Genomic DNA, 18,865 nt, shown 5'->3' with positions numbered 1-18,865 from the left:
CAAACTTATCTGTTAAACTTGACTTTCCATTCCTGTCAGAGCAACATGAAATACAGTACTTTGAATGTGCTTGATGCAAAAAATAATGCAGTTAAACAGAGTGAATGAGTTGTTTAGCCTGTTTCAAAGAGCAAGCTACAAACGGTGTGACGGTAATGGGATATAGATTTTGGATCAGGGCAAAAAAGACTAAGTTGTAATACTCCACCACCCCCCTTCTCCAATCTGAAAATGTAAGTCTTGATGCAATCTTCTGCCTATGCCCTGCCCACATCTGGAGGGGATACTCTGACACACACACACACCATAAAAAAATAGGAGTCTGTTCTCTCCCCATCCTTTGCAGTGCTTGTACATGGGTAGTCTGTATGCCAGGTCCTTTCCTTGGAATGGGAGACTTCTGTATACCTCCTGTATCACTTTCAGCCTTCTGCTACCCACTGAGCCAAATAATTCAAACTCTGAGCTCATAGACTAGGAGATAAAAGAAACACCCAGACCTCACATTCCCTGTAATAGTCTATCATGCTTCAAGGAGAAAAGGAACTGGTCTTAAAGCACTATTTTCATAAGGATCTGGATTAAGGCCATGGCATTTATCAACATCTACATGCACCCCCTTGCTCAGATTGCCCGGAGGTACGGGTTGGGCTGCCACCAGTACGCTGATGACACCCAGCTCTATCTGCTGATGGATGGTCAGCCTGGCTGTGTCCCAGAAAAGCTGGACCTGGCATTGCAAGCCATGGCAGGATGGCTTCGGCTGAGTCATTTGAAGCGGAATCCAATGAAGACAGAGGTCCTTTGCCTGAGTCGCGGTGGTCTGGGCAGGGAAATCCCCTTACCAGCATTTGATGGTGCGCCACTGACAATGGCGCACAAGGTCAGGAGTTTGGGGTTCTACTGGAGTCTGCCTTGACAATGGAGGCCCAGACTTCTGGTCCTGGCATCTCAGCGTTAGGAGCAGCCCTCGGTGGCTGCTCGTAAATCTGGCAGTTGGGGGGTCTTCTGGCAGGGAGACTTGACTCCAAGACTCAGGGGGGGTCTTGGGAGGCAAGCAGATTGACAAGGCTCTGGAGTTTGGTGGCAATCAACTCCCTGAGCAGCTGTCGCTTCGATGCCCCGCTGCTCTGATCACCATTTCTGAATGGTAACAGAGATGACTGCTGGCTTCTTCTCTTTTTCATGCTAATGATCTTTCAAAGCATCTTCTTTTCTACTACAACTATCAAAATGGTACCTTGCAAGTCAGTCCGATCTACAACTTTGCCGACTACTGAAATCCTTATTTCAATACCTTCTTGGACTGTTCTGAAAGAGGGGGAAGAGGAGAACCCCTCCCCCATAACAGAGGCTTCCAAAAGAAAAGAACGAACAGATTTGGGCTGACTTGATTTAAAACTAAACAACATATCATATTGCAACTTGAACACCGGCTGACTGATGTTAAAAGGGAGAAGTGCATTTGAAGACTTATTAGGACTCAATTGAGTCAAACTGGAATGTAAGAGAAAAATATCTTTTAAGTGGTGATTTGTAAGGTTTTGTTAATTTGGGACTTTGAGGTATTATTCAGTTTTCACTATTGAACTGAATTATTTTATGGAAAGATGACACAGCAAGTAAAAATGGATGATCCAAAAGACTTTATGGCTACCATATCCTCTATAAAACAGGGAACTGGTTTCTTAAAGGAGTTGATAACAGATCAGGTGCAGAAGTTTCTGGTCAAATGTAATTAGGCTGCAATTATACAGGAGAAGATAGACCAAGATGATCAATATCTTCCTAATGAGCTGGGAAAAGTGAACAAACAAGTATCTGAAAATGTTTTGTGTGTACTCAAAATGGAGGTGACATACGCAGTTTCACAGCAGAAATCCAGACTGCAACCTATCAAGATGAGTGACTTCTTGTTGTACTGAAGAGCAACTTAAGGGGAGAACTGGCAGATTCAACAAAAATCCACAGTTCTATGGCAATCTCTAGGACAATTATAACTTGGAAAGCTTCAAAAAAGAAAAGACTATGAGCTCTGACGTCTTCATTTGGATAACACTGGCATATCTTCATGGAATTGGTGTATTATTTTGAGATGGAGATTTGGATCTTTTGGGCTTTCTCATTTATTTTTTAAATTTTTCAATTGGATGGTATGAATAAAAGATTAAACCAGGGGATTTGTTGGTTTGTATGGACACTAAATTAAAAATAGGGAATTGGATGGAAAAATAGGCTGAAATCTAGGAAATGGTGATATTAAAGATATAGGGAAGGTTATATAAGCATTTTTTATAAAGAGGGTGTTTCTTAAAAAAACCTTAAAGCATGCTGGGGAGAAAATATTAAAAGGATAAAACAATAGCTAATAACAAACTATAGAGAAATAAATATTTTTAATAGCTAAAGGGATATTTTATATTTTATTTTTAGAAGCTAAATCCTCAGTGAACCTAGAAGTAAGTTACTTATAAATTTACAAATTAGAAGTTAAGATCACAATTTGGAAGCATCTTTGTTTTGCTATTTTTGAATGTATTTCTCTCTCTTCTGCTTTTACATATGTTTGAATATTGGGTAGGTATTTGAATAGTATTCAAGAGATATGTCTTATTTCTATTGGCGTATAGTAAGTTAGATGAAATTTTAGCCATGTAAAGAATTATTTTAGTGGGGGTTTTCTGTTTCAATTTGGTTAAAGCAATTTAGTGGTTATGTCATAATTAAGCATTCTCTCTTTCTTGGGTAGTAAACAAGCCTGTATGGTAGATTAAGACTTCTTGTTTTCTCTCCTCTCTCTATAAGTATTATGGCTCTTGGGCATATGTTGTCTCCCAGAATGTTTAATTAATTTTGAATAACTTTTTTTAGTGTACGCTTCACTGCTATCAATTTATGGTATCTCAGAGAATAGATATGCTGTATAACATGGGAGATCTGCTTTTCACGTTTTGCTTGGAATTCTTATTAATATAGATAGTCAAATGGTTGTATTAAGAAGTTATCTTATTTTTTGGTAGTAATGTTCTTGTATGACAGATTAAAAATCTTTCCTCGCTTTCTCCTTTACATTTTCCTTTTTTCTTATTTTTAATTATTCTGCTTCTTATTTTTCCTTCCTCTTTTTGTTTCCTTCTTTCTTCTTATAGGTATTAAGGACAAATGGATATGATCTATAATTTGTTTAACAGAACTGTAAAAAATCATAAAGATCACAAAATGTTTGTAGAATTTAATGGTAATATTTGGTTAAGATACGGTAGCTTGCAGGTATAATGAATCTTATAGCTTTTTCTGTAGTAGAAATAACTAGTGTGTATATTTTATTTTTCTCTGGCATTGTTCCCTCTTTCCCCCCTCCCCTTCTGCTTAAACTTGACAATGGAGGCCCAGGTAGCAGCCACTGCTAAATCCGCATTTTTCCATCTTAGGCGGGTGAGGCAGCTGGTCCCCTTCCTTGAACGTGTTGACCTGGCAACAGTGATCCATGCAACAGTCACCTCGAGATTGGGCTACTATAATGCCCTCTACTTGGGGCTGCCCCTTTCTCGAATCCGGAAACTACAGCTAGTGCGGAACGTGGCGGCCAGGCTGCTATTGGGGCTTCCCAGGTGGGAGCACATACAGCCGGAACTGCACTGGCTGCCAATAGTATACCGGATCCGCTACAAGGTGCTGGTTGTCACCTTTAAAGCCCTGTATAGCTGAGGACCTGCCTACTTTAGGGACCATCTCTCCCCACATGTTCCCGAGAGAGTACTTAGATCTGAATTTCAAAATCTATTAGCAATCCCTGGACCGAAGGAGGCCAAATAAAAGACCACTAGAGAGAGGGCCTTCTCAATTGCAGCCCCCTACTGGTAGAATCAACTACCAGAGGAAGAGAGGACCTTGCGGGACCTTGCCCAGTTCTGCAAGGCCTGTAAGACCACTCTCTTCCGATTGGCTTTCAACTGACGCTGAGCCTTGTATTGTAGGGAAATTGCAGAAATACTGTCACCACTGAAATTATATACCATCAGAGACTAGCGCCAAATTATTCTGACTGTTTTAATTACTGCATGTGTAATTTTATAATATGTATGGATTTTAATTGTTTGTTGTGGTTTTATACTGTGAGCTGCCCTGAGCCTGCTTCGACAGGGAGGATAGGATATAAACCGAATCAAATAAATAAATTCCAATAATAATGTTCCTTAAAAACTTGAGCCAAATGGCATCTATGGCACTGAGGCCTACCATTCAGGCCTAATTAAGAGAGCACTGGAGTGAAATTTTAAAAAGAGGAATTAGAATTGTGCTCCAGGGTGGGGGGAATCTGAATGTTTACTGGAATATGAGTAAGTTTAGCTCAGTCTCTTGGTAATAAGCTAAATAATTAACTAAAATTCACATTTTTGAAACTTCTGAGAGTCTAGTGAAAAATATAACACAACACAAGATGCCATAAGAAGAGCCCTGCTAGATCAGAGCCAGCTTAGTGTTGTGGTTAAGAGCAGCAGACTCTAATCTGGAGAACTGGGTTTGATCCACACTCCTCCACATGAAGCCAACTGAGTGACCTTCAGTCAATCACAGTTCTCTCAGAGCTCTCTCAGTCCCACCTAACTCACAGGGGGTCTGTTGTGGGGAGAGGAAGGGAAGCTGCTCTGAGACTTCTTTGGGTAGTGAAGGGTGTGGTATAAAAGCAGTTCTTCTTCTTCCTCCTCCTCCATCCTGTCTCACACAGTGGCCAACTAGTTCCTCTGAAGGGCCAACAACAGGGTGTAGAGGCCAAGGCCTTCCCCTGATGTTACCACTTGGTACTGGGATTCAGAGGATTAGTGCCTCTGAATGTGAAGGTTCCCCTTAGTCACAGCTAGTAGCCACTGATAGACAATCCTCCATGAATCTGTCTAATCCCCTTTTAAAGCTTTCTTTGCCTTTGGCCATGACTACATCCACTGGCAGTGAATTCCACATTTTAATCACTCTGTGAAAAGAAGTATTCCCTTTTGTCTGTCCTGAATCTACTGCCCATCAGTAGCTACTAATTGTGATTACTGAAGGTAGTCTCCATGTACAGAGGTAGCAAACCTCTGAATACCGGTGCTGGGAGACAGCAACAGATGAAGGTCTTGGCCTCTAGGCCATGCTTGTTTGGTCCTTCAGGGGAACTGTTTGGTCACTGTATGAAACAGTATGCTGGACCAGATGGAACGTTGTTCTATCCAACAATATTCTCGGTATTATGATAGCCAGTACCAAGACATCTTCATTCAAAATGCACACACACAGGTCACACAACTGCTGGCACCAGTTTTTGCCACAGTAGAGTGTGCCACTGCCTCCTTTCCTTCCTCTTCCCATATAAAACTCACTTGTTTAGCACTCCTGTGACTTTTCTCCAATACAGAAGTAACAGCAAATTAAAAAATCTAAAGAGATAGACATCCTTCCATTGTAATTCCCTCTTTGTCTTGCAGTGAAAGCCCTCATGGGGAGACAGCCTCCACAGAAGATGTAGCTCAGGATATGGTCACTGAACACCATACAAGCGATGATGGTGAGTACTGCCTGATGGCTGCTCCAAAGTTGCCCTAGTTAGGAAACTCCAACTTTTGCCAGTGTTGGGATGAGAAGGGAAAATGACATCTTAAGAACAATGGCTGAACTCAGAACTTATAAAATATGTCTTTGATAGAAAATGGAAACATTCCAGGGGGAATCTATGGAGTATGTTTTAGATACATATAATACAATTGCCTTCTCAGTGCTCCTAGGGGAGGACTTAGTACAAATGTACATGAATAAACATTTGATGGCATTGGGCAATCAGCATGATTTCACTGACTGGGAATCTGTTTTGACTTGATAGGTAATGCTTGTATCATCAGACAGTGCTTGAGGCAGGGGTGGTGGTGTGTGTGTGTGTGTGTGCGTGCAGTGTCCAGGTTCACCATTGGAAGTAATTCTGTTTATACCAAGCCTCAGCCAATTTGGGATTATTCCATTTTGCATTTCAGATATAGGTCTGAAATTTGCTGAGTACAATCTGCAGAATTCCATAGGGATGTGAATTAATCTACTTCAGACTTATCCATAGCTAGATAAACACAAAAGTTTCACGTAGATATGAAGATAAACCATGTGCAAAACATATTGGATGAATTAGAATAAGTTGCAGAATGAGATAATAATAAGTTGCTGACCTTGTTTATTAGCTGAAACAATCCAGTTGCTTCTCTGGTGTTAACATTTTACTGATCTCTATAAAAAATTATTCCACTGAGTTGCATTCAAGGTATCATAATGGAAATTTTTGAAGTCTAGAAGTGGGGTCAAAATCGATGAAACATTGTTGAAAGTTTTTGATCTTCTACAACTCAAACATCCATCCTCATGCTCCTTAACAAGGTCAATTGCCCGCAGTGTTTTGCCACTGTTCTGCTCTTGTATTTCCAAAGGGAAATATTTTAATAATGAGTTAATTTTTATTAGGCCGCTGGTGGCATGCTTTACATATCCATCAAGATTTGTCATTTCTGTGGCTGACTTTTGGGATCTATTCAACATGAGATTCATTAGCAAAGTATACATTTTGTTCAGGGCCGGATCGACATATTTTTTGAGGGGGGTCAAAGCCAAAAAATGGCACCCCCACTCAAAAAATGGGAGGCAAGTGATCTGCCTCCCCCACCCCATGGGATGGCTTCCCTTTGCCTTATCAGTGCTTCCCCATGTAAATACCCCAGGAAGCTTCCCTTTGCTACCTCCCTGCCTTGCGGAGAGAGGGCAAAGGCAAGCAATCGACCTCCCCATTTAAACACCCCGTGGAGTGTTTATATGTGGAGGGAAGCCCGGGGACTGCCTTTGCCCTCCCCCTGCCTCGCAGGGAGAGGGCAACGGCAAGCGATCTGCCTCCCCCTCCCCATTTAAACACCCCACGGGGTGTTTACATGGGCAGGGAAGCCAGGAGGCTTGCCTTTGCTGCCTCCCTGCCTTGCGGAGAGAGGGCATAGGCAAGCGATCTGCCTCCCCCTCCACATTTAAACACCCTGTGGGGTGTTTACATGGGCAGGGAAGTCTGGGGGTTGCCTTTGCCCTCTCCCCGCCTCACAGGGAAAGGGCAAAGGCAGGCGATCTGCCTCCCCCTTCCCATTGGGAGGGGAGGAAGATCGGAAGCAGGAGGCTCTTTCCCCCGCCTCTCTGCCTTGCAGAGAGGAGGTAAAAGGAGCTGATTGAAGACCCCGCCAGCCTGAGGGAGGCAAATTGGCTCCTTTTACCTCCTCTCTGGAAGGCAGAGAGGTGGGAAACCATCCCCGCACCCCCGATCTACCTCCCCATCTGCTGGCTTGCTCCTCTCACCCGCCCTCCTGGGAGCACCCAATTTGGCACCCTCCCAGGCGGTGCCAGGGGCAAGCTACCCCCACTGCCCCCCCTAGATCCAGCCCTGATTTTGTTTGACCATGATTAGGCCAGACTAGAAACACTGTGATCTCCAGACTTCCCTTTGTAGCATCCCGGTAGTTTACTTATATGAGCTGGCAGCATATTGTTTGTGATCTACTTATTTAAAACATGCTGCCTTTCTACCCAATCAGGGTCCACAAGGCAACAAACATAAGAACATTACAACATTTGAACAATTAAAAATAGTTAAAATTATACAATTCAATTAAAACACATAAAAAAACAACATTAGAACTAGGCAGATCCTTCTGGCTGGGAACTCTGTTCCTGCCTTTTATATATGGTATTTGATAGTTAGAAGGATGTGAATTAGTCACAATCACTTTTGATAAAGGATTTACATTGGTTCTGTTGAAGGCGTGGTGCAGAGTGGTAAAGCTGCAGTACTGCAGTCCAAACTCTGCTCACAACCTGAGTTCAATCCCGGCAGAAGCAGAGTTCAGGTAGCCAGCTCGAGGTTGACTCAGCCTTCCATCCTTCCAAGGTTGGTAAAATGAGTACCCAGCTTGCTGGGTGTAAAGTGTAAATGACTGGGGAAGGCAATGGCAAACCACCCCGTAAAAAGTCTGCTGTGAAAACGTTGTGAAAGCAACATCACCCTAGAGTCAGAAACAACTGGTGCTTGCACAGAGGATTACCTTTACCTTTTTATGGTTGGATAGAGAAATGAATGACAGTCAGTTAGTAAGGTCTTTGTTCTAACTGTATAGTTTCATTGTTCTTGTTATGCTAGATGCTGACAGCTACATAGGACAATGATTGCAGTGATGCTGGCGAATTTTCTGGTTTGTTGAGAGATAGTTAAGGGACAAAAATGATTTGGCTGTTCTTGTATATAAAGAGGTGGATTAGTAGCTACTTCTGATCTTTATCTTCAGGTGTCTCTGAGTGCCAGCCTTGCAGTGCAGGCCTTCTTTCATTGATATCCAATGTCCTTTGGTTAGCTGAAGACCGAAGTACAAAAAGAAACACTGAAAGTTAAGGAACTTGAGAATTCTGCTGATGTTAGCATAATAAAGAATTGTTAATGAAATATATGGTTCCCTTGTTTGTGATAAAACACAGAAAGGAGGTATTTTTTAAAAGGCTGGGGGACAGAAATGTATTAATTGATGTCAGAAACCAAAACAAATCAGAGGAGAAAAGAAAGAGCTAGGATAATCAACTGTACAGTCCAAGTGAGCTAGAAAAAAATTTGAACTTAAAAACATAAGTGAATGATCTGTCATCCTGGTGAGCACCTTGATGGCTGGAGTGAGCTGGTAACTCAAGCCCTCTGTCTGCAAACTGTTCTGAAATGCTGGGCTTGGGGAAATCTTTGTGTCTTTCTCTCACTGGAAAATCCATTACTGAAATTTCAATCCAGCAGATGTGGTTGATTGGACTTGAGCCAGTCTCTGTAGCCTTAGAAGTTAATCTTGATTGGCTTTTCTTGTTCCAAAATCATTTTATATTTCCTAAGAGATGATGCCCAGAACACCAATGATCTTTCCCAGGAAAGGGCATCCTTCTTGAGCATACACTTTTGTTGAAGGATAATCTTAAATGGCCGGCTGTTCTGTGGCCTGCTGGAAGACTCTTCAGTGACTTAACGCACAATGAAAGGTTTTTCAAGAGCCGAGTGAAATCAACACAAGTATACCTTACGATGAGTAAGTTCCTCAAATAGATCCAGGTGGGCAGCTGTGCTGGTCTGAAGCAGTAGAACCAAAGTTTGAGTACAGTGGCACCTTTAAGACCAACAAAGCTTTATTCAAGGTATGACCTGCCCTGATGGTATGGAGGAGGTCATATATAACTGTGTATGTTTCTTTATGCTTTATGCCACTCCCAGGTAATACACTCCTACTCTAAAAGTACAATCCAATGCTGAGTTACTCCATTTATTTCATTGAGTTAAGACTGGGACAGCTTATGCATGGGATTGCATTGTGAATCTGAAATAAATTTTGCCCAATGTGTGCTATTACTATAACAGTGTTCTCCCCAGAGAGTTGCATCCATTCCCATTTTGCAAACCCCTTATATTTTTAATCTGTGTGTATACCTTTCAAATATTTGAGGACAGATGTACAGAATAGTTATTCAGCCAGAGAGATTTCTGCTTGTGATGCACAATTTTCTTGTCTTCCCCTTCCTGCTGCAGTCCAGAATGCCCATTTCATGCTGCAGTGGGAGGAGGAAGTAGGGAAATTCATGCTCCGTGGACCAAAATCCTTCTAACTGTGGACACACTCTTGTGCATCCAAACCTCTGTCTATTTTCTAGACTTCTATAGAAGGGTGGAGGAGAGATGCCCATTGAACTCATACTGTTCTTGACTATAAAACAGGCTGTTTAATGTGCATCAGTGCTGATGGTTTTAGCTATGGGCTAAAATTGGGGACTTCCACTCACAGATTCTGGCAGTAGAACCCAGGGCAACTGAAAGGCAGAGGGCGTGGTAGGCCTTATCTCTGCTATTTTGCAGTGCCACAGCTGTAGATGGCCTAAGAGAGTATTTGAAGTTTGCGATCACATGAATCCACAGCAGGCCCACAGACAGAAAATTTTGGGTGGAGGGGCCCTGGAGATTAAAAATTTGGGGGGAGGACTTGGGGCTTGGCTGCTTCTTCCTCTCTTGCTGCCCCTCTCTCGCTCTCCCTCTCGTTGTTGCACTGTCGCTCTCTCTCTCACTCACTCTTGTGCTCGCTCTCCCTCCCATTTTTCTTGGATCCTGCATGAATGAATAAATCAATAGATGGGGGAAAGGGGATCCGGAGGGGGCCAAGGCACTTTGAGGCAAGGGGAGTCCAAGGGTTGCCCATTCCCTGCCCGGCAGAGATCAAGGAGGGAAGGGGGTGACTGGGGATAGGGGATCCTTGGATGGAAATAAAAAGAATATGAGTAGGATGTGGTGAAAGGGTGGGAAGGTGAGAGAAAGGCTGCTACCGATTCTGTTCAGGGGGGGCTTCGATTGGGCAGTGATGCTGCAGTTGGATGCCAAGAGGTGGCTCCCTGTCAGTCCCTCGTTCCCTCCCCCCCGGCACACACACTCACATGAACCCTGAGGCTGGCATACACAGGGCACTCCCGCTCCCCGTATCCCACTCAATCACAGGATCCACTTGGCTGGGAACTGAGGGGCATGAGGAATAGAGGGGCCCTACAGAGGTAAGGGGGGGGTTGAATACAGTGGCCTGGCCCCTCGCCCCCCCACCCATAGCTATGGGTCTGATCCACAGGGTTCTACATTGCCTTCAATACCTGTTAAGTCTACTGGGATTATAGTAAATGACAATATGAACAAGTACCAAAAATACAGTGAAAAAATTAATCACAATGTCTAAATATCTGTGAACATAATAAATTTAAAACAGTGGGTGAAAATGCTACAAGTATGTCTCCTTCTTTCTATATTGAAACATCTATATTACATACATCATCAAGCCAATAACCTATATGAATAAGTATATATCATAAATATCATGACAACCTAATAAGTCCATCTAAAAAAACCCTGTATGAATTGAAGTCCTCTATCATAAGTCTTTAAAGTCCATGAAGTGTCAAATTTCTCGAAATGAATCTTCCTGTTATTTAGCCATTTGGTTTGCGAGGACCTATTCCTGAAAACAGCAAAACATCAGCTGAAACATTCAATAGCAAAAGGATGTATTGACAATGGAATGTGATTACTCCCAAATCCACGAAACCAAACATACATTTCAAAGGCTTGCTATTAGTGGAGATTGACTACTCAAATAAGAGGACCATCAGCTCTTGATAGAGGTTGCTTGAAATGGTTACTGTCAGGCCAAAGATTCTGAACCTTTCTGAAAGTTCCACCTCCTCCTTCTGAGAGTTCCACCTACTTGTCCATTGAATAGTATGTGCAGTTGCATAAAAATCCCTGGATGAGCTCCACCACCTATTTTTCTACAAAATGACCACTGGTTACTATCAAATGTATTTTGATAGTAACAATGAACAGAAAAGTGTATTTTTGGTAGTCATTCATACAGTGCTCAGTACTAACTGTCTCTATCCTGGCTCCTAAATCTAAGTAATTTTTTGCTTAGCATAGGTTAGAGTCTACCTGGAAACCCTGCCTGAATTTACAGAACATACTGCCCCTTGATGAACCCAGACCAAATAGATAGCTGTAACCATTTTGTAAGGAGCCCCATGACACAGAGTGTTAAAGCTGCAGTACTGCAGTCCAAGCTCTCTGCTCACAACCTGAGTTCGATCCCAGCGGAAGCTGGGTTCAGGTAGCTGGCTCAAGATTGACTCAGCCTTCCATCCTTCCGAGGTCAGTAAAATGAGTATCCAGCTTGCTGAGGGGAAAGTGTAGATGACTGGGGAAGGCAATAGCAAACCACCCTATAAAAGTCTGCCATGAAAACATTGTGATGCGACATCACCCCAGAGTCGGAAACGACTGATGCTTGCACAGGGGGACTACCTTTACCTTTTTAACCATTTTGTGCTCATTGCACTAAACTTGTGAAGGTGTCTATAACATGTTTTTGGCTGGCCTTATCTGTGTAGAATTTACCCTCCATTATTAATCTGTTATCTTTTATTTTAAAAAAGTAAGAGCACTGGATTAAACTTTGTGAGCCTTTTATAAACTTGAGCTTTTTTAAAAAAAATGTTTTTTACTTTCTTGTAGAATGTGAACCCATTGAAGCAATAGCGAAATTTGACTACAGTGGCCGAACAGCACGTGAGCTGTCCTTCAAGAAGGGAGCTTCTCTCTTGCTTTATCACCGGGCGTCTGATGACTGGTGGGAGGGCCGTCATAATGGGATTGATGGTCTGATACCGCATCAGTACATCGTTGTTCAGGACACGTATGTTAATTTAAGACTGTTGGGGCATGGTGCTTGGAGGAACTAGGATTCAGTGTAATCCTACTTCTGCAGAAGAGGAGGATTTGGGGGGAATGTGAACCTTAGCTGCTGCATGTTGTCAGAATTCTGGCTTAATTTCATACAGTTCCCCTGATTAGGACCACCTTTATCTAGCACAAATTGCAGTCTGGCATTTTTTAATGATTTCATGCAGCATGTGGCCTCTGAGTGATGCCTTAAAGTTGGATATTGTAATGTGAGTGTTGTAACTTATTTCTTGCAATGAACAGAAAAAGTGACAGTGATGTATGTTGATTACAGGACACAAGGATTAAGGTTGTGATCTTTCTTCTTTTCTAGGGAGGATGGCACATCAGAAAGATCAAGCCCCAAATCTGAAGTGGAAGTAAATTCTGAGCCACCTGAAGAAAAAGTGACAGCCAGAGCTGGTTCCAATTGCCCAAGTGGTAGCCATGTTGCAGATATTTATCTTGCAAATATCAATAAGTAAGAGTCACCATCTGTTTTTCTGTTTTATACGAAGTATAGTCTTCTGTTGAAAGGAAAAATGTATCTGTTCAAATATAAAGGGAAGGGCAATATCATTTTCATATACAACTAGTGTGTTCTTCAGTTATATGTTAAAACAATTAATGATATATTTGGTTAAAATATATTTTAGACTGTTCCTTACTTGGGAATATACCATCTCTTTTGATTGTTTTCCATTGTGGTCTCAATTGATCTTAAGGGAAAGAACTCTTGCCAGTGTGTCTACATCATTTCCAGTCTCTTATTTTCTGTTACATAATTTCCCTAGCTACTCTTTATGAGAGCATAATGCTATACATTTTCAGTATAGAACTAGTTCCTATCTAGTGTTGTATTTTTTTTCTCAGAATTGCAAAATCATGCCCACATCCCTCTCCCCTCAAATGAATGAATTCCTTGCTCGTTATTTGCAACCACGTAGCACCAAGTCTGAAATTAGCAATGGTTTCTTGGTGTGTTAGGCCAATGGCTTCATCCAACTCACATTTTAAAGACATCCCAAGTCATCTTTTGCTCCAGCAAATAACAGAATATTGCTAGTTGTGACTCTGAAGTCTAGGTCAAGAGTATAACTTTTCTTGAAGTGCTTGCTTCATAACCAAGTGAAACACTTTTGAGATAATTGTGGTTACTGATAAATCAACTTAGTTTTTACAAATAGAGTGAATTTACTTCAGGGTACTTATTGAGTGACTTCAGTTCATTGCATTGCTTTTCTTGGATTGTTTGTATTGTGGTGCTGTTTTACACACTCAAAAAAAGTCCTGTGCTTTTTTAAATGATTACAGGCAAAGAAAGAGACCTGAGTCTGGCAGCATACGAAGAGCTTTCCGTCAAAGTGATAGTCATGGACTGCCTAGCTCACTGGGAGAGCCAGGCCCACCAGGAGCTATGGCTAGTTCTCGCCCTTCCTCGCAACCCATTATGAGCCAAAGTCTTCCAAAGGAGGTACCAGATGCATGCTCTATCAGTGGCCATGGCAGCCTCAACTCCCTCAGCCGGCATGCTTCTCTGAAGAACAGGATAGACAGCCCCCACATTCGGAAAACTGTGACTGCAGGAAGGTCAAAGAGCTTTAACAATCATCGACCAATGGACCCTGAAGTCATTGCACAAGTAAGGAAAGAGGCTAGCCTTTCAATAGAAGCAGATAAATACCCCTCACTTCTCTATGTGAACTTTATGCTTAAGTATTGTCTGGACATTCACTGAATGCTGAATTATTAGCAAAATTATTAGCAAAATTTTCTCTCTCTATGTGTACACACACACATACACACAGAGAGAGGAAAATTTTGCATCATATGAAGTTTGATGTTACTGTTTTACAAGTTAGGGTGCTAAAAGGAATTAGTTAACTTTTATTTTTAATTTGAAATTCAGCTCCAGAAGTTCAATTTGTGATTTTTCAAAATTTAGAATATTTTTATGCTGCCTCTTCAGAGTCCTGTTTAAGGCAGCTTACAATCATTTGCGTGTGTGTGTAAACAGGTAAAGGTAGTCCCCTGTGCAAGCACCAGTCTTTTCAGACTTTGGGATGACGTTTTCATGGCAGACTTTTTACGGGGTGGTTTGCCATTGCCTTCCCCAGTCATCTACACTTTCCCCCCAGCAAACTGGGTACTCATTTTACTGACTTCGGAAGGATGGAAGGCTGAGTCAACCTCGAGCCGGCTACCTGAACTCAGCTTCCACTGGGATTGAACTCAGGTCGTGAGCAGAGCTTAGGACTGCAGTACTTCAGCTTTACCACTCTGCACCATGGGGCTCTAATATGTTTGTGTATGCCTAGCATGCTGGCATTTTCTGTCTCTCCCATTGGCTGTGGTTCGTACCATGTCAGCCATTGGCAGATCAGCTGTACCTAACTCCCACTATTCCCTCCTGCCTGCTGGGCCACTGGGGAAGCTGTTAGGCAGTGGCTGTTGCTATGCAACCACTAAGCATGCTTTTATCAGTAAAAACTAACCAAACTTGGTTTTGTCAGTAACAGGCAGGGGGAGAAGACCCTTTCAGGTCTGTTTTGGCCAGTGAGGGAGAACTCAAGGTTAAATATGACAGGAAAAGGTGACAACAATGCACTGCAAACAAAAGGAATGCTCAGCTTCAGCATCTGTGTGGCTATGGTCATGCCCCTCTGTACCCCCCCCCCCCATAATTATTTTCCCTTCTCTCCATTCTGGGCCTGTTTCATCACTTTGAGACACCACAGACATGAAGACTCACACATGCACTCATGTGGGGGAAGTGAGAAGCTGGCATCTGTTTCAGCTAGCAGGGTGGGTGGGAAGACAGCAAGGGGGGGGTGTGAGTGAAGGCCAAGAGTTGGGGGATGGGGAGGAAGACCTCAAGGGTGATGGGTGAGTGAATATCACAGGTGAGGGAAATAGTGGAGTGCCAAGGGTGCAAGGGTAGTTGACAGGAAGAGGTGTTTCGGGGATGAGTGATAGTTGGGGGGGGGGGTTGAGAATTTCGTGGGTAGGTGGGTGGGAAGACACCAAGGGTGGGGGGAGTGAATACCTTCACTTGGGTGCATGGGAAGACAGGGTGAGATGGGCACTTGCCCAGAGCATCTTTCTAGAGCTTGTTGTAAAACAGCAAACCATGGAAGAGCTATTAAAATAAAACCCCAAACTGAAAGCCTAGTATGACAGACAAGTTAGGTTCTGCCTCTCCCTAAGAATGGCCAGTGGTAGCTGTTGTAATTACTGTTAGAGATAGACAGTTGGAAAACAGCCATCAGGAAGGCAGTTAGCAAGCAATTGGAAGGTAACAGCTAAGGAGTTGGGAGTTCAAAAATTCAGTTGGAGACAAAAAATTGTAACAGTCTATCTTCTTCGTGGTCTCTGTGCATCACACTGATGGGAGAAGGCGCCGGCGCCGATCACGATCGGTAACTTCAAAGCCGCGGATTTCCGCGCCCCCGTCCCGGTGTGCATGCGCAGGCACTCCCCTCCCTGCGCATGCCCACCAGGACAGGAGCGGACATCCCGCCAGTTCTCTTCTGACCGCCGCTGAGATCAGTCGATTTCGCTACGGTCGGTGGATTTCTTCAGTTTGTTCGTGGATTTGCGATAAGATATCAGTGATTCGATCTGTGAGTGGGGGAGGAATAGAGCGTTCGTTATTTTTCCTGTTTCCAGTTTCCCTTTCCCTTTTCCCCCCTCTCTCTCCCCCCTCACCCCCGCGCTTTCCGCGCATGGAAAAGCGCTGGGGCTTCTTCAAGAGGTGCAGGAAGTGTGGCAGTAAAATCGCCCCTCCGGATGGCCACACCCTGTGCTTACTGTGCCTGGGCGAAACGCATAAGCCGGATTCGTGCACCCATTGCGCGAAGTTCTCCAGGCAGACGAGGAAAAATCGGGCGGCTCGCCTTGCTGGAACAAGCACTGTCTCCTCGTAAAATGGCGTCATCAGAAAGCGCGCCAAAGTCCTCGGTGTCGGTGGTCGATACCGACAAGACCTCTTCCGATGCCGATCGCCTCCTGAAAAGAGTGGGCCCGGCTTCGAGATCGGATGCCTCTACACCGGCAAAAAGGTCTAAGGAGGACAAAGGAGCTGCTTCGGAACCGAAGAAGAAGAAGAGAGCGGATAAAGTTAAGCATGTTAAACCCTCCTCTTGCTCCTCACCGAAGTCCCCACCGGACCCGACGGCACTCGTTGTCCCGCCGCTGAAACTACTCGCTTCTCCGCGCCATCGGCAGAGCCCACCGATGCTGCAGTCGATGTCGACACGGATTGCGATTTCATCGGACTCCAATCGAGACCTGGATCCAGCTCAACGGTCGGGAAGGGAAGAGAGTCCTCTGGACATTGTGCAAGTACACCAGAGCAGTTCCCAGGAGCGCTTCTGCGGAGATCGACGGGAACGCTCTCGGAGCCCCTACAGAGTCTCCCCCCTCGTTCTGAGACGCGAACCAGTGCAGAGGGATCACTCGGACAGCCCGCATCGGGATGAATCCTGGAGCCCGCGACATCGACGGGATCTGCGGGTATCGAGAGACAGATCCCCTGAGGACCGGTCCGCTGGGAGACGTCATCACTCCCCAGAAAAAAGGGCACCACCTACGCTGCCATGGGACCAACGTCAATGGCAGTACCTCTATGGGGCCTGCCCAATGCCATCTATGTTTCCATGGTTCCCTCCCAGGCAGTCTGAATGGGACCAAGGCTCGGAGGCATCCTATCGATCTAGGACATCATTCCGCCCGCAGAAGCATGCCCCGTCGGCATCGATGTCGAAAGCCCCGGTGGAGGAGCCCCCCAAGAAGAAGCCTTCGACCCCGAAGACCACGACCCCGGATCCGGTTTGGGACCGAGCGTCACACCCTTCTGATCTGTCTGAATCTCCTGAAGGTTCACCGAGGTCGTCAGGGGAGTCGGTATCGGAGGAACAGGCCCAGTCCTCTCCGGAAGAATGTTCACCTTCCAACAAGGTCGGTGAAGACCAGCCTATCTCCCCCTCGGAGGACTTAAAGTCGTACGGGGACCTAATTAAGAGGATGGCACAATCTCTATCCCTTTTGACGGTGCAACCACAGCCCGTCATCACGGACAGTGTCTTCGACATTGTACAGAGGGATACATCATCTGCGATAGCCCTTCCCTTCATGACGGTGCTACTGCATACGGCCAAAACATCGTGGGACAAGCCTGCGTCTACACCTATATCGTCACGCAGGCTTGACCACATGTATCGGATACAGGAGTCTACGGCGGACTTTCTGTTTAATCATCCTAAACTGAACTCCGTGGTTGTAGCATCGTCTTCCAAGGCGAGGAAAACCCATGCCACTCCCCCAGACAAAGAAGATAAAAAACTTGATGGTCTGGGTCGATGGGTGTATTCAGCGGGAGCTCTGGGCCTGAAGGTGGCCAATTACGCCGCTTGTATGGGGCGCTACCAATACGCCCTATGGGACCAACTCTCCACTCTGTTGCCGGGGCTTCCAGAACAGACCAAGAGTGCCATCCGGAAGCTTCAGCATGAAGGCATGACACTAGCCAAGCAGCAGCTCAATTCTGCCAGACACGCAGGAGACATTAGTGCTAAAACCCTCACCACAGCTGTTTCGCTAAGAAGGCACTCGTGCCTTAGATCCACGGCGCTACAGGCGGACACTCAGGCTTATGTGGAAGATTTGCCATTTGATGGGAAAGGGCTGTTCAGTGCCAACACTGACACAGTTTTGCAGGAAATGGACAAAAGTATACGCACCTCCAGAAATCTAGGGGTGCCAGCTTCGTCCAGACAGCAAAATAAGCGTCCTTGGTCAAGACCTTGGAGCAAGAAGCCCTTCCCAAAGCAATCAGGGGAACAACAGTGGAGACCCAAGAACACGTCTCCTTTCACCAAACCACAGTATGGCAACAAACCTAAGTACTCCCCAACTTCTCAGTCGTCTCGCCAGAAGGGGAGCAGGCAGCCCAAACAGGGCCTTTGACTGTGTTTTTCCACCCCCTTGCCCCCCTTCTTCTTCGGACCGCACCCGGCTCTGGCCTTTCCATCAGGCGTGGTCCACAATAACAACGGACCAGTGGGTGTTATCAATAGTCCGGCTGGGCTATTTGATAGAGTTCCAGAAGGAACCAGACTGTTCAACATTCGTTCACACCACTCCATCGCCAACCCTTCAAGAGGAAGTGAATACTTTGCTCCGGAAAGAGGCCATAGAACCAGTTCCGCCAGACCAACTGAGACTGGGTTTCTATTCCCGATATGTTGCGGTCCCAAAGAGAGACGGGGGCCTTCGCCCCATCATGGATCTTCGGGGCCTCAATCTGTATATACCGCATCAAAAGTTCCGCATGACGTCGCTACCCAACATACTTCTGTTGTTGAACCCGGGGGATTGGATGGCTACGTTAGACCTCCAGGATGCTTATTTTCATATAAGCATCCACCCATCCCACAGAAAGTTCCTCCGGTTCGCCATCGGGACTATGCACTACCAATACAGGGCCCTACCATTTGGACTGTCAACGGCCCCCAGGGTCTTTACGAAAACAATGGTAGTGGTAGCGGC

The 18,865-nt window shown here is 44.8% G+C and overlaps 1 protein-coding gene across 5 annotated transcripts in view; it reads left to right on the top strand.

Moving 5' to 3' along the window:
* SRGAP2 (SLIT-ROBO Rho GTPase activating protein 2) overlaps window positions 1-18,865 on the top strand; it is a 329,055-nt gene that overhangs the window by 297,729 nt on the left and 12,461 nt on the right. For all 5 annotated transcript variants that reach the window (XM_060231292.1, XM_060231295.1, XM_060231293.1 and 2 more), the window contains 4 exons: window positions 5,466-5,545; window positions 12,110-12,290; window positions 12,651-12,797; window positions 13,631-13,958. In XM_060231292.1, coding sequence (XP_060087275.1) covers window positions 5,466-5,545; window positions 12,110-12,290; window positions 12,651-12,797; window positions 13,631-13,958 — 736 coding nt within the window. The remainder of the gene's footprint in view (window positions 1-5,465; window positions 5,546-12,109; window positions 12,291-12,650; window positions 12,798-13,630; window positions 13,959-18,865) is intronic.

Source organism: Heteronotia binoei, chromosome 2, assembly GCF_032191835.1.
Source record: "Heteronotia binoei isolate CCM8104 ecotype False Entrance Well chromosome 2, APGP_CSIRO_Hbin_v1, whole genome shotgun sequence".
NCBI lineage: Eukaryota > Metazoa > Chordata > Lepidosauria > Squamata > Gekkonidae > Heteronotia > Heteronotia binoei.
This window is presented reverse-complemented; position numbering and strand designations above follow the sequence as displayed.